The 15,980-nt window shown below is 42.9% G+C and overlaps 1 protein-coding gene across 1 annotated transcript; it reads left to right on the forward strand.

The window, feature by feature from the left end:
* Positions 1-833: 833 nt before the first annotated feature.
* On the forward strand, positions 834-15,220 carry LOC110151755 (butyrophilin subfamily 1 member A1-like). Its single transcript, XM_020915178.2, has 7 exons — positions 834-1,415; positions 2,001-2,254; positions 4,497-4,661; positions 4,931-4,951; positions 5,041-5,067; positions 8,980-9,006; positions 10,463-15,220. Exons 2-7 carry the CDS (start codon positions 2,062-2,064, stop codon positions 10,978-10,980), a joined length of 951 nt encoding a protein of 316 aa, XP_020770837.2. The 5' UTR covers positions 834-1,415; positions 2,001-2,061; the 3' UTR covers positions 10,981-15,220.
* The last annotated feature ends 760 nt before the right edge of the window (positions 15,221-15,980 follow it).

Consider the following 15,980-nt stretch of genomic DNA (forward strand, 5'->3'; position numbering starts at 1 on the left):
CTGGGCAGGTCCCCTCCAGAAACCAGACTGCAAAGACTGCTGAATCTGCCCTCAGGGGTCAGCGGATGGGAAAATGTAAGGAGTAGATTGGGGCTGGGGGAGGGTGAGAGTTCAAAGATTAACTGCCCAGACAACTCTTTTCAAGGATTTGCCATCTAGAGGAATAGCTTAATGTTAATCAACAACCGCAGTATTGAGTTGATTGGAGTGAGAGCTAATAGAGCCATAGCTAATACTTACCGAGTGTTCTGTGCCAGGCATTGCACCAAGGCTTCACAAACACACCTGGGTTTTCAAACACACACACAGCCTTCCTGCGAAGCCATCACTACAGTTCAACGTGTTTTGTAGCGGAAGCTTGGAGAAGTTAATAACACACCCAGGGTCACACAGCCAGCAAAACAAGTGGATTCAAACATGAATCCAGATGGCATAACCCCAGAAATACTTGCCCTTTTAGCCAAAATGCTGTGCCTCTAGGTCAAGAACACATTTACCACCCACATCTGGGTATCATCTGGGTTTGTGGGCCTTAAAAAGCTGCCTCAGCCAGAGAGAGGCTCAGATTTGGAAGGGACTTTTGCAGAGCATTTATCCCACTGAAAGTTACTGAGGGTATTAATACTTGGTGAATCATTTGATCTGTGTCTTTCCCAGGTTCTAACTGCTCTGGCGCATCATTTTTGTAGTTTTATCCACTTTGCCTGCTATCCGTGAAAGTTGTCTCCTGATAATAATAAAATTGCACGTTCTCTGACTCCACCCCTACCTGAACTTTCTTCCTAGCACTAGCTCCTGCCCCTGTTGTCCTCTCACCATCCTGCAAATCCCTATAGGACTAAAGAAGTGAAAAATGTGTATCAGATACATCCTGCATTGAGCTTTCTTTTTGTTTCTGTTTTAATATACAATTATTTGCGTCCAGCTTGTTCTTCATTCCTAGGTGCCCCAGCCATGTCACTGCCCTCTCTCTAGTGACCCATGAAATATGGCCAACAAGCCAGCTGAGCTCAAAGGCCTCATGGCAGGTGATATGCATTCCCAGTAGGCAGTGCTGCGGCAAAACTGACCAACTCAGGTGTGTGCAGGCTGATCTCTAGACTTTGCTTCTCTCCCTGAAAACATCGATATCTTACATCATAAATGTAGAGGAAAGGGGTTCACAGTCCAGAGTTCATCCCCATCATAGACAGTGTCACCATCGGGGCAGGGGCACCGTGACCAGATACGTCTACCTGGAGTTCTCAGGGTGCCCTGCAAAGGGCAGATCCAGCCTGTGAGTACTCCCCAGCCTCTGCCTGTGCTCCCGCCTGAGAGACCAGGCAGCGGACAATCCTAACTGGAGCCCAGGTCCAGCCTAGTGTCTGAATCGCAAAGTGGTTCAAAGACTGAGTCACCCCGAGGAGCAGAGAAATGTGAGTGCATGAGAATTGGCGGTGGGGAGACGGCCAGCAGGTGTGAGCCACAGGCTTCTGGAAGGCCCAGGCCCTCCGACTCCTCTCTCTACTCCTCTGCTCCTGCCTCCGTGCTCAGCACAGGTCTGGCCCACAGCAAACAGACAGTGCTCTCTGCTTAGAAACTCAAGCCAGTTTCCTTGCCTCCCAGGCCAGCTCCCCTCTGCCTGCTGCCTTGCTTGGATTCTCTGTATCCCCCACTAAACCTCCAGACAGAAAACTATATTCATTCATTCTGCAAAATGGTTACTGAGAGTCTCCTATGTTTAAAGCTCCCTGATTTAACAAATTGTAATACGGGGTATTTTACCTAGTGATCCTACCAATATATAGAGATGAAAACATTGTAAGAGTTATGGACAAAAATGAAGCAGGGACTCAGATGTATCTGTTCTCCCAGACTCCTGAGGGAGAGGTGTGACCCTTCTTCAGGTTGGTCCAGTGTCCTTCCTTCATTCCTACCTGTCTCTTCCTCTTGTCACTCTTACTGGTTGGGAAGCAGCTCATTCGGCAGGGAGTAACCCTGCTGAATGACTGACTTTGCAGCCAAGGTAAGAAGATCAGTGAACTTCCTGGTTCCCTCTCCCCGCGAGTGAGACAGGAGCCCATGGATATCCAGCAGCAGCAGGAGCAGTCCTCTCGGGTCATGAGCTGGGACAAGGATGGGACCCATCTGCACCATGGAGGGCAGGCCTGTAGCTCTCCCCGTGGGAGATGCCAAGTCAGAGTCCCTGAGTACTCACCGTTTGCCCAGGGATGGGACTTCTGTGAGGCCACAGCTGCTGGGCGGAGGGATGCAGGTGAGGATGGTCTTTAAAGGGACAGAGGGTGGTACACGTGTGTAGTTCTCTCTCTTCCTTTTAGCCTCTTTTCAAATGGTCTGAATCATTTCTGGAAGTCCTCTTGGTCTTTTTTTTTTTTTTTTCCGTTCTTGGTTTTTTTAAAAGCACTACTTTGCAGTATTTCTTAGGAAATGATTTGTTTAACAAATATTTGCTGCCTCTGTGTAAACCATCCCTGATTGCTTTGTGCTCAACACTAGGGAAAAGAAAGAATGGCCAGGAAAATTTGTGAAAGATTTTCAGCGGTTAAAAAAGATGACTGGGTGTCTCTTCTATGGAATACTAACCCTGTCTGGTAGTTCTCACATTAGGGATCTCTGATTCCATAGGACTAAGCCATTGCTTATTTTTCTAGATCATTTACAACTTTGTAGAGACAGATGTTAATTTACAGAACACTGAGAGTAATTCAAATTGTTCCTGTCCTTAGTGATGCAAATGACTTCTCTCTGATAGAGAATATAATATTTTGCAAATCAAATCCTCATTTAATTCACTTTTAACATTTTTACTGGTTCTCTTATTAAATAAGTTAAATAAATTATTTGCACAGTCTTTTTTATATTTACCTTTTAAAAAATTATCCTTTATTAGGACGTACAGTGTATTCACTGTAAAGCCATTACCAGTACAAAATAGCTAGGAAATGATACAAAACAAACAGTACACAATCTAGGGTTAAATTTTATGGAGAAAGGACAAATGTACACAAATGAGGAAGTAGGTTTCTGTGAGACGTAATGAGTAATCAAACAAAAAACCATGATGTTTTAGTCTCAGGAAAATTTCCAGAACCTATTTTGTCAATAAAAACTCTACTGTATTAAGAAGGTTAACAACAACTGGTTGTTCACTGTTTCTTTAATGCTCACAACAATGACATTCATCAGATATGCCAATGGCATTGGCCTTAGGCTGTTATATTTATGTCCAGTTATGACTGTTCTGGCTTGTATGGGTAGTTTTTATTTTATTGACTTAAATTTTCATGCACATAAAATGTGTCACTGAATTTGCAAAACCTCTTTGGAAAGGCTCTTTAGTTACATGGAATCCTTTTGTTGATGGAGAAATAAAAGGTTTACATTCTTTTTTTTTTTTTTTTTTTGACTCCATGGTATTTACTGGGCTTCCTGGTGGCTCAGTGGTGAAGAACCTACCTGCCGATACAGATGACACAGGTTCCATCCAAGGATGGGGAAGATCCCCTGGAGAAGGAAACAGCAACCCACTCCAGTACTTTTGCCTAGGGAATCCCATGGACAGAAGAGCCTGGTGGGCTACAGTCCATGGAGTCTCAAAAGAGCCAGATGTGACTTAGCCACTAGACAGCAATTAAATGAATAGCATGGCCTGGGTGCTAAGGGAGATTTAAAAGAAACACATGCATAAAAGTTCATATAGATAGCTAAGTTCTCTTCTCGCAGCTTGCCTGTTGATCTGATGGTACTGATAGCACAGGTAATATTATTGAACTCTCTATTTTATTGTGGAGGCAGAGGGACACAGGGTGGCTTGGCTGAAATCACATATAGAGTCTGCAGTGGAGGTGGGACTAGTACTCAGGGCTTCTAATTCCCAGCATCATCCACTTCCCTACCAAAAATATACTTCTGTTAACAATTGCAAATAAAGTCAGGGGCTCCCACATTCCTCCCACATTCAGAGTGATTTTCAGTGGAAGGCATCTCTTCTCACGATTTGAGGAAAAGGGGACAATTGCCACCCTTTCCTCCAGACCCCAGTTTCAGTTCCATATTTCAGGAGTGATTTGGAGCTCCTTGATTTAACACTTAAAGAATCTGCCTGCAATGCAGGAGACCTGGGTTCGATCCCTGGGTTGGGAAGATCCCCTGGAAAAGGGAAAGGCTTACCCACTCCAGTATTCTTACCTGGAGAATTCCATGGTTAGCGGAGCCTGGCGAGCTACAGTCCATGGAGTTGCAAAGACACAGACACGAGCAACTAACACACACACACACACACACACACACACACCCAGAGCCTTTATACTTAAGGCTTGTTTTTCCATGATGACTCTCAAAGTACCTTGGTTTCCCAGCCATCCGGTGGGAGAGAATGGGGCAGAGCTGGAGTCATTCATTCTCCCAGCCAGGCCCCTCTGCTGCCAGTCTGGCCCAGACACCTCTGGGCGCCCTAGCACCCCCAGGCCTTGGCCTTTGCCCGCTTTTCACTGCAGGAATGATGTCCAGCACTGCCGGCTCCGGCGCTGTCTTCCTGAAGGATTTTCCTTGGGCGACAGCTCAGACCTCACTCCTGCTTCTTCTGGGACTTCTCTTGCTGACTGCTCTTGGTTTCATCTGGAAACTTCGCCGAGAGAAAGATCGAGAATGCTGGACCAAAGGTAAAGGAATCAGAAGACCGAGGTAGTGAGGTCCAAAGAAGACTATGGGAAAGGGATTGGACAGAGGGGAAAGGAGAGGACCAGAAGTTGAGGTTTTTATATTCAATCTTTCTTTCCTCAATACCATCACCCCCACCTCCTGGGACCCTGACTGTGCCCTGGCTTTTCCAGTCTGGGGACAGCTCTCCGGACTCACTGCACATATGATGCAGGAAAGGGTCTAAACCTGGCCTGTGAATGGTACTGATTCATTTCTTGTCCTTTTGTAGAGCAACTCCAAAGAGAGCTCCGTAAGTTCCGTACTTCCTCCTCCTGTGTGTACGATTTGAGACCCTCTCACGTGTCATTGATCTCACGAAGTTTCTTTGTTCTACTTCAGGCTGGAGAAAAGCCCAGAAAGTGGACGGTGAGTAAATCGGAATTTTTGTTTTTCATCTAAGGCTTTATCTGCTTCATTTAATAAGTGCCTTTCTCCTGATTCTTTCCTTTGAGGACTTGCTCATTCTTGCACCATCTGGACTTAAGCCATATAACCCCAATAGCTCTGTTGATATGTCATGGATGCCCCAAAGATTTTTCAAACCTATGACCAACACTGAACTCCATTCCCTTTGTTGTCAACCTGCCCTTCCTCCTCCCCTCCCCTCACCATCCAGTGCTACCACCACCCACCCAAGGGGGCTCCTTTCTCTCCTTCCCTCAGGGCAAACCCTTTTACTGCTTAGTCTAGGACCCCTTCTCAGGCATAGAATACCTCCCCCAATCTTTCTTTCTTCTTTTGTCACAGATCCCTGGGAATAGGTTATCAAGACCCTTCTCTCAACAGCAAGCTGCTTCTGTTCCCTCAAGAGCTACTGCTGCCCTTTTCCCTTTTAAGACTTTTAGTTTAAATAAATATTAAGAAACAGACAAAAAAAATCTTAAAAAACAACCAGCATAAACAAGACCTTGTCTGTGAAAAGTTTTCCATAGTTTAGAGTTTCAGAATAAACTTGCTAAATAGAAATCTGATTACATTCCTCTTAAGCCCCAAACCATCTCTGGTTTCCCATTGCCTTCTGCCATCTTACTGGGGTGGATATTTGTAAATTCTAAAAGGATTTTCAAATTTCTAAGAAAAATTGTCTTGATGTCAATTTTTGTCAAAACTAACACAACCTAAGCAGATTCTACATCACCTGCTTAATATCCTTTTTTTTCCTGATAATCAGTTATTGTGTGAATGGTTCTAGTTTCCAAGCTAACTGCTGTGTTCATAACTGCATTAGTGACAAAGGAACCAAAGACAGATTTTAACTTTCATTGCTACATTTTTTAATTGGCTCCCTCAGGACTTTGAAGATTTATTTTCAGAGGAAATTAATTTGTGTCTAACCGAGGTTTTTACATAACTCAATTGAAGAAACACTACATTAAAAGGTAAAGTCCAATCTGCAATTTTTATCCCCACAATGCAGTCACCCTTAATGGTCCAGTCCAATTTCTGTTTCATCCGTGGACACTCCCTGACACGTGCCACCCCACACTGGACTGACCACACCACCAGCAGTGACCCACATGTATCATTCGTTTTCCCACTTCTGTGCCCATTTCCTCTGTCTGTTCATCACATCTGCTGACCCTGTTTGTTCTACTCATTCAGACAAACTGGGACAGGCTCCTTAACCTCTTTGAAGTTTTACTTTTCCCACCTAGAAATTGACTTAGTTGCAACTACTACTTTGAGCAGATGTTAGGAAATGAGATAAAGGTGTGGAGGACACCCAGTACCGTCATAGCACGTAGCTAAGTTCAGTGAACATTAGCTTTGATCCTTCATCACCACATCCTTTTCCCACACCTCCAAAGGTGATGCAACCCCCCACCTCAGAGAAAAAAAGAGAAGGGAGGGGGGCAAACTTCCTGCCCTGCCACCTGCACCTGCACTTTCTGATCTGTAGGCTCTGACTTCAACAGAGCAGGCATCTTTTTCCCTTTCTGAGGCTATTTCTTCATTCTTGTCCTGGATCACTTACTCTCCTGCTTCCCTCATGGATTCTCTATTCATTTCATTCATTCATTCATCAGCTCAACAAAGATCCACAACTGTTAACTATGTTACTAGTAACTAGTAACTAAGTTACTCTTCTAAGTGCCCTAGGCACAGAAATGAACACAACCGAAATATCCCATTCACAAAGAATCTACCTTCTAGTGGAAGAAGATAGAAAAAAAATGAAATAGTATAATACATAGTTTGGCACATGATAATAAGCACTCAGGAGATAACAGAATATTGCATTGGAAGGTGCAGTTTAAAATAGGGTGGTGAATTGTACACCTGTAACAAAATATTGCACATCAACTATACTTCAATTTAAAAAATTATGATAAAATAGAGTGATGATGAAGTAGAGGAGCAAGCCACAGGAATAGCTGAGGGAAAAGCATTCTAAGTAGAGAGAACAATGGTGCCAAAGCCCAGAGTCAGAAACACACTAGTTTGTTTGAAGAGTAGCAAAGGCGCCGGTGTTGCTGGAAGGCAGGAGTGATCAGGATAATCAGAGTAGATTAGAGGGTAGAATCAGAGGGGTTTGGAGAGCCAGATCACACAGCCTTCAAAGTCATCCATGCTGGCTTTGGCTTTGCTTCTGAGAAAGGAGGGTTTTGAGCAGAAGGGGAACTGAACCTGACTTATGCTTTGAGAAGTTACTTTAGATACTACGCTGAGATTGACTTGGTGGCGCTAGAGGTAAAAAACACACCTGCCAATACAGGAGACATAAGAGACACAGATTCAATCCCTGGGTCAGGAAGATCCCTGGAGGAGGAAATGTCAACCCACACCAGTATTTTTGCCTGGAGAATCCCATGGACAGAGATGCCTGTCGGGCTACGGTCCATAGGATTGCAGAGAGTTGGACATGACTGGCCCAGCTGGGAGCTACTGCAGACATCAAGGGGAGAAATGAGGATGGTTTTTACCAAGGGGGAGTGCTGGAAGTGGTGAGAGGGGCCTCAGTGCTGGATTTATTTTTAAAACAGTAAAAATACCCTTGTTGATAGTGTAGTGCAAAAGTAAAAGAGTGGATCAAGGATGACTCTACGGTTTTTAGGCCTAAGAAACTATAAAAATGGAATTGCCATTTTTCTGCAATGGGGAAGCCAAAAGAAAACCAAGGGGCAAGGGGAGGGGCAAGCACAGAATCAAAATGTTGAAGAGGGTGTTAGTGATTCAAGTGAAGATGCAGAGTAGGCAGTTGGATAATCAAGTGTGTAGTCCATACAGGAGGTCAGGGCTAGAAATATAAGCTATTCTTACTTCTCCTCTGTATCTTTTTCTTTATTTCTTTCTCTTTCTTTTTTTTTTTTTTTTGGTTACCTTTTGTAATTTAAAATGCATTTTTTAGATTAAAAAATTTTATTAATTGGAGTATAATATATTTACAATATTGTGTTAGTTTCAGGTGTTCAGCATGGTGATTCAGTATTTTTGCAGGTATTAGTCTAAGTCCTCCCCCAGATAAATTAAGTAGCAGGTGTTAGTCTGATCTCCATCCTACAGATGTAGAAATGGAGACACTGAATAGTTAATTAAACTGGCTTTGGGTTTCATGGCTAATGAGTTGTGGCTAATAACATGTTGGGATCAAGGCAAGAGCTGTGAGCTAATAGTGGATACAGTGCCCAGAGCACACGGGCAGCGCCCCAGGTGAGGGTACAAAAATAAATAAATAATATGGGACTCCCTAATCACAGCAAGAAGTGACATATTAACTATGAAAAAGACATGTTTCCTGCGGAGACTAGCTAAATAAGAGATAGATTTCCAGGCAGCTAGCCATCCTTACTCCATGCAGGACAGTGTATGGAGGTCATGGAAAAGATGCAGGAGATGGGATCAGGTGCCTGGCTGTGGGAATGGCTAACGCATGATCACAGTGAAGAAAGGAGTGAATCCCTCAGAGTTCTGTCCTGTATCCAGGACCATGTCCCCTGCAATGGCAGCCTTCACGTGTTTGCATAAGCTCGTGCCTTTCAGCTATTGAGGCACAAAGCCGTCCGGTATGGGAATGCAGAGAGATGAGTGAAGAGCTCCTTGTGGAGTTGGAGCCTGTGCTTAGGAAACAAAAAGGGGAAACAGAAGAATACATTTTGTCTGGCCTCCTTCCTCCTAGACATTTTCCCTTTTAGGAACGTGAGGGAAGGAGCCCAGATAAGCTCTGGAGATGAGTGATGAGGGTGCCAAGGAGGGAAGGAAAGGCAACCAGCACAGAGAAAGGGCAAAGAAATGTATGCCTCTCGCCAGGAGCACTCACCTCTCTTTTTTCTATTGCAGACTGGAAAAAAGCTCGGTCCTATGCTGGTGAGTGACTATCTGATTCTTACGGTATCAGGCCCAGAACTCCATAAAAGAAGATCTTAGTGGTCTTTCTCCATCTTCCAGCTCCAAATAGTGGTTGGGCAGGCAATGAATGGAGACCCAGGGAAGATCCAAGTAACATCAAGATCAAGTATTACCCAGTTTCAGTTCAGCACCTTCACCTTTTTCCTTTCCTGAAGTTTATACCATATTTTTTTTTTCCTTCTTAAAGGGCTCCTCATCTACTTTCTCTCTTGAGTTTCTCTACTATTCATGGCAACCCACTCCAGTAATCTTGCCTGGAGAATTCTATAGACAGAGGAGCCTGGCAGGCTACAGTCCATGGGGTTGCAAAGAGTCAGACATGAATGAGCAACTATCACTCAATATCTTCAGCATCATGGGCCTGAGGGTACAACTAGAAAGATTACATTCAAATGACATACCGTTTCTAGTGGGTTCTGTGCATCTTAGAGGAGATGTGGCCATTCTGTCCACCTAGCTTCTCTCCCCTCAGAGCATCTCATTAGGTAAACACAACAATAGCATATTACTCCATCTCTTCAGTGTTCAGGACAGATCAGATGGGGATGTGGGAGCTTTGCTAGATTTTGACCTAGGGCCTCACTCTACTCTACACTAAGCCAGCAAATGGCAGAAAAAGGAATGCAAATATTGTGTAAAGGTTTTCTTATTGGTGAGGCCTGGAAGCAGCCAACTCTTCTGCTGGATACCCAAGGGGGACCAGACATCTCACTATGCACCTAGGAGGAAAAGGAGCCAATGTTTAATGAACCCATAAAAATTTCTCCCATACGACTCTTCTAACCTGTGAGATTCAGGAACAGTCTATTAAAAATTCATTTGATCAGATGTTTTACACAGTTGGCCAAAAATCTCTGGCCAGATAATCCATGAAATGTCCTGGGGCTTCAGGTTGGCAGAGAGAGGTGGCTAGAGGCTGTCCAAGGACCTTCCCTAGCCATTTATTCTGCAAATATTGTTAAGCACCAACTGTGAGGCAGAGTCTGACAATGCTAGACAGTAGGAATACAAAGATGAACAAACATAGTCTGTATTTTGGGGGGTCCTGGTCTGGTAGAGGAGAGAAATATGAAATAAACAATAATAGTGCAGTGACATGAGAGGGTATTGTACAAAATGCTGTGAGGGATGAGAGGATGGGGTGAGGGGGTTGTGATTAGCCACCCCTGCTCCCAGGGACCTGGAACCTCTGGATTATCTCCTCCTTGTAAGTCTCTGAACTCTCCTAACAGCTCTTTGAAGTATGATCTTGAGGACATCTGGGGGAGATGCTTATCACTCCAGCTCTTTTATGGAGGAAGGAAGGCAACTTCATGGGTTAGGAATGGCTTCTTTTCTCCCCACTTCCCAGTTACTGAGGGCCCTGGGATACCAGAGTTGACAGGACATCTGTTCTCTCTCACTCTTTCCACAGTTCATGTGACTCTGGATCCAAATACTGCCTTCTTTGAACTCTTTCTGTCTGAAGATCACCAAAGTGTGAAGCGGAGAAACTTGTGGCAGAATCTTCCTGAAAAACCTGAGAGGTTTTCTTTTGACCCTTGTGTGCTGGGCCATAGGTCCTTCTTTTCGGGGAGACATTACTGGGAGGTGGAAGTGGGCGACAGGACTTACTGGGAGCTGGGGGTTTGTGAGGAAAACGTGGATAGGGCTTGGGGGATCGCAGAATCACCTCAGAATGGATTCTGGGCTGTGGAACTCTATGCTAATAAGTACCAGGCCCTCACCTCCCCTCGGACTGCCCTCCCACTGAGTGAGCCCCCCAGCCGGGTGGGGGTCTTCTTGGACTATGAAGCTGGGCATGTCTCCTTCTATAGTGTGGCTGATGGGTCCCACATCTACACTTTCCCCCAGGCCTCCTTCTCTGGTCCTCTTCGGCCTTTCTTCTGCCTCTGGTTCTACCACCCAACCCCTCTGACCATCTGCCACTGAACCCATCTGTCCCCATCCTTTCTGTCAGTTGAACGCACAAGGATGGACTCATCATTGGGACTGAGAAGTCACATTTCTGGGGACAATGCCCCCAAGGCTCCAGCTGAGCCCCCCTGACCTTTTCTGCAGATAAAGACTGGAGACAGTTAATAATTCTCCAGAGTTGAGTGGTACAGAGGCCAAAAAGGATAATGCAACCCCCTAGAATGTTATCAAGAGGGGCTGGTGTTGCCATCCCAGCTGGAAACTGAAAAAGGGACCCCTAGAGAAACCAGAGACAAGATACTGATGGAAAGACTACCTGGGTGGAGTGTGATCTCTGGTCTTGAGCTCCTTGTCTTTAATGTCTGCATCACAGAACAGCTGGAAGCTGAATCTGGATGGTGCTTGGCTGTTTTCACCCTCTTTTCATACAAAGACTTTATTTCATTTTGACCCACATGCAACCTGGGGAGAGACTAAATAAAGTTCACAGAGAAAAGTCACTTTTCCAGATCACTCTGTTGGTCTGGGACTTGATGGCACCTTCAACATTTTTACATCTAATGCCAATCATAGAGTGCCTCTAAGAGCTCAATCATTCCTTATAAAATGATTGCAATGACCCTTTCAATGACGCTTTTTACCCCAGATCCAAGATTTACTTTTCTAGTTTGTGAATTTGTTTACTGCTCCTTTCCCTAATTATCTTCCTACCTTTAGACTATTTTACCTCATCAACAGTTAAGTGCATATTAATTTTTTTCTATGCTTTATGCAAATACACACACAGAGTTTTTCTAATGAAAATTGGGCTTTGTTATATAATTGTCCCATGACATGCTTCTTTTACTTAATACCAAGTCTTGGTGGCTCAGGCGGTAAAGCATCTTCCTGCAATGCAGGAGACCTGGGTTCAGTTTCTGGGTTGGGAAGATCCCTTGGAGAATGGAATAGCAAACCACTCCAGTATTCTTGCCTGGAGAATCCCCATGGACAGAGGAGCCTGGCGGGCTACAGTCCATAGGGTCACAAAGAGTCAGACATGACTGAGTAACACAAATCTTAAATACTAATCTATAATTATTTGCAATCAAGATGGTTTTGTTTCTTTCCTATTAGAAATAAAGCTACTATAAATATCTTTGTATGTAAATCAATAAAAGTATTCTCAAACCATTAGCAAGACTCATTAAGAAACAAAGGGAGAAGAACCAAATTAACAAAATTAGAAACGAAATTGGAGAGATCACAACAGACAACACAAATACAAAGGATCATAAGAGACTACTACCAGCAGCTCTATGCCAATAAAATGGACAACTTGGAAGAAATGGACAAGTTCTTAGAGAAGTATAACTTTCCAAAACTGAACCAGGAAGAAGTAAAAGATCTTAACAAACCCATCACAGCAAGGAAATCGAAACTGTAATCAGAAATCTTCCAGCAAACAAAAGCCCAGGACCAGATGGCTTCACAGCTGAATTCTACCAAAAATTTAGAGAAGAGCTAACACTTATCTTACTCAAACTCCTCCAGAAAATTGCAGAAGAAGGTAAACTTCCAAACTCATTCTATGAGGCCACCATCACCCTAATTCCAAAACCAGACAAAGATGCCACAAAAAAAGAAAACTACAGGCCAATATCACTGATGAACATAGATGCAAAAATCCTTAACAAAATTCTAGCAAACAGAATCCAACAAAATATTAAAAAAATCATACACCATGACCAAGTGGGCTTTATCCCAGGAATGCAAGGATTCTTTAATATCCGCAAATCAATCAGTGTAATACACCACATTAACAAATTGAAAGATAAAAACCATATGATTATCTCAATAGATGCAGAAAAAGCCTTTGACAAAATTCAACATCCATTTATGATTAAAACTCTCCAGAAAGCAGGAATAGAAGGAACATACCTCAACATAATAAAAGGTATATATGACAAACCCACAGCAAGCATCACCCTCAATGGTGAAAAATTGAAAGCATTTCCCCTGAAATCAGGAACAAGACAAGGGTGCCCACTCTCACCACTACTATTCAACATGGTTTTGGAAGTGTTGGCCACAGCAATCAGGGCAGAAAAAGAAGTAAAAGGAATCCAGATAGGAAAAGAAGAAGTGAAACTCTCGCTGTTTGCAGATGACATGATCCTCTACATAGAAAACCCTAAAGACTCTACCAGAAAATTACTAGAGCTAATCAACGAATACAGTAAAGTGGCAGGATATAAAATTAACACACAGAAATCTCTTGCATTCCTATACACTAACAATGAGAAAACAGAAAGAGAAATTAAGGAAACGATACCATTCACCATTGCAACAAAAAGAATAAAATACTTAGGAGTATATCTACCTAAAGAAACAAAAGACCTATACATAGAAAACTATAAAAGACTGATGAAAGAAATCAAAGAGGACACAAACAGATGGAGAAATATACCGTGTTCATGGATTGGAAGAATCAATATTGTCAAAATGGCTATACTACCCCAAAGCAATCTATAGATTCAATGCAATCCCTATCAAGCTACCAACGGTATTTTTCACAGAACTAGAACAAATAATTTCACAATTTGTATGGAAATACAAAAAACCTCGAATAGCCAAAGTAATCTTGAGAAAGAAGAATGGAACTGGAGAAATCAACCTGCCTGACTTCAGACTATACTACAAAACCACAATCATCAAGACAGTATGGTACTGGCACAAAGACAGAAATATAGATCAATGGAACAGAATAGAAAGCCCAGAGATAAATCCACGAACCTATGGTCACCTTATCTTCGACAAAGGAGGCAAGGATATACAATGGAAAAAAGACAACCTCTTTAACAAGTGGTGCTGGGAAAACTGGTCAACCACCTGTAAAAGAATGAAACTAGAACACTTTCTAACACCATACACAAAAATAAACTCAAAATGGATTAAAGATCTAAATGTAAGACCAGAAACTATAAAACTCCTAGAGGAGAACATAGGCAAAACACTCTCCGACATAAATCACAGCAGGATCCTCTATGACCCACCTCCCAGAATATCGGAAACAAAAGCAAAAATAAACAAATGGGACCTAATGAAACTTAAAAGCTTTTGCACAACAAAGGAAACTATAAGCAAGGTGAAAAGACAGCCCTCAGATTGGGAGAAAATAATAGCAAATGAAGCAACAGGCAAAGGATTCATCTCAAGAATATACAAGCAACTCCTGAAGCTCAACTCCAGAAAAATAAATGACCCAATCAAAAAATGGGCCAAAGAACTCAACAGACATTTCTCTAAGGAAGACATACAGATGGCAAAAAAACACATGAAAAGATGCTCAACATCACTCATTATCAAAGAAATGCAAATCAAAACCACAATGAGGTACCATTACACGCCAGTCAGGATGGCTGCTATCCAAAAGTCTACAAGCAATAAATGCTGGAGAGGGTGTGGAGAAAAGGGAACCCTCTTACACTGTTGGTGGGAATGCAAACTAGTACAGCCACTATGGAAAACAGTGTGGAGATTTCTTAAAAAGCTGGAAATAGAACTGCCATATGACCCAGCAATTCCACTTCTGGGCATACACACCAAGGAAACCAGATCTGAAAGAGACACGTGCACCCCAATGTTCATCGCAGCACTGTTTATAATAGCCAGGACATGGAAGCAACCCAGATGCCCATCAGCAGACGAATGGATGAGGAAGCTGTGGTACATATACACCATGGAATATTACTCAGCCATTAAAAAGAATTCATTTGAATCAGTTTCTAATGAGATGGATGAAACTGGAGCCCATTATACAGAGCGAAGTAAGCCAGAAAGATAAAGACCATTACAGTATACTAACACATATATGTGGAATTTAGAAAGATGGTAATGATAACCCTATATGCAAAATAGAAAAGGAGACTCAGATGTATAGAACAGACTTGTGGACTCTGTGGGAGAAGGCGAGGGTGGGATGTTTCGAGAGAACAGCATCGAAACATGTATATTATCTAGGGTGAAACAGATCACCAGTCCAGGCTGGATGCATGAGACAAGTGCTCGGGCCTGGTGCACTGGGAAGACCCAGAGGGATCGGGTGGAGAGGGAGGTGGGAGGGGGAACCGGGATGGGGAATACATGCAAATCCATGGCTAATTCATGTCAATGTATGACAAACACCACTGCAATGTTGTAAAGTAATTAGCCTCCAACTACTAAAAATAAATGGAGAAAAAAAAGTATTCTCAATAAAAGTGTGTTAAATCAATGAATTCTTTCTTGTTCCATTTCATATATATTTCCCTCTCATGACTTTATGTAAAGGTCTGGATAAGAAGTAGATCCGGAGCCTATTTCTCTGGAAACTGTAAAGTTAAGAGGACAAAATGTTGTGCCTGGAAACCCCTTCTCTGAAGTTCAGCATCTATGCTGAAACACAAGGCTGCTTCTCAATGTCAGCGTAGTTTGGATCCTCCAGACAAGAGGGGACTATTTCACTCTTACTGATATAATTTCCAGCAGCAAAGCTTTTTGATAGATGATGAATTTTAAAAATGAAATTTCGCAGTGAGTCAGGAAGCAGGAAGCAGTCTGAGAAAGTGGTTGATATGCCCTTTTGCAGTTGTTTTACAACCTTGGAAGACACACTACTTCCTGTTAACTGTCTGTTTTTCCAGCCTGATGACTTGGAGGGCAGATTTTTAAATCCCTTGGACTCTCTTATCTATAAGAATGGACTCATTGTACTACTTCCCAAAACTGGGTTTGAATACTAAGAAGCAGGGACCTTTTGCCCCATTGCAAATGAGAAAGCAAGAAGGTTCACCACCAGTTCTACTGGAACCATCTGAGAAAATTTGGCAAAAGCTGTCTTGTTGTATCTGCTCATACCCACACAGTCTGATCCAGAAATATTGCCTCAATATGTGCCTCTAGTGTTCTATCAGGATGCAAGGTACATAGGCTTCATTAAGCCGGACTCTGTGATCTTCCTTGAATGTGTCATCTAAGACATCATACCTTACTGC

Source organism: Odocoileus virginianus, chromosome 27 (assembly GCF_023699985.2).
Source record: "Odocoileus virginianus isolate 20LAN1187 ecotype Illinois chromosome 27, Ovbor_1.2, whole genome shotgun sequence".
In the NCBI taxonomy this organism is placed as follows: Eukaryota; Metazoa; Chordata; class Mammalia; order Artiodactyla; family Cervidae; genus Odocoileus; species Odocoileus virginianus.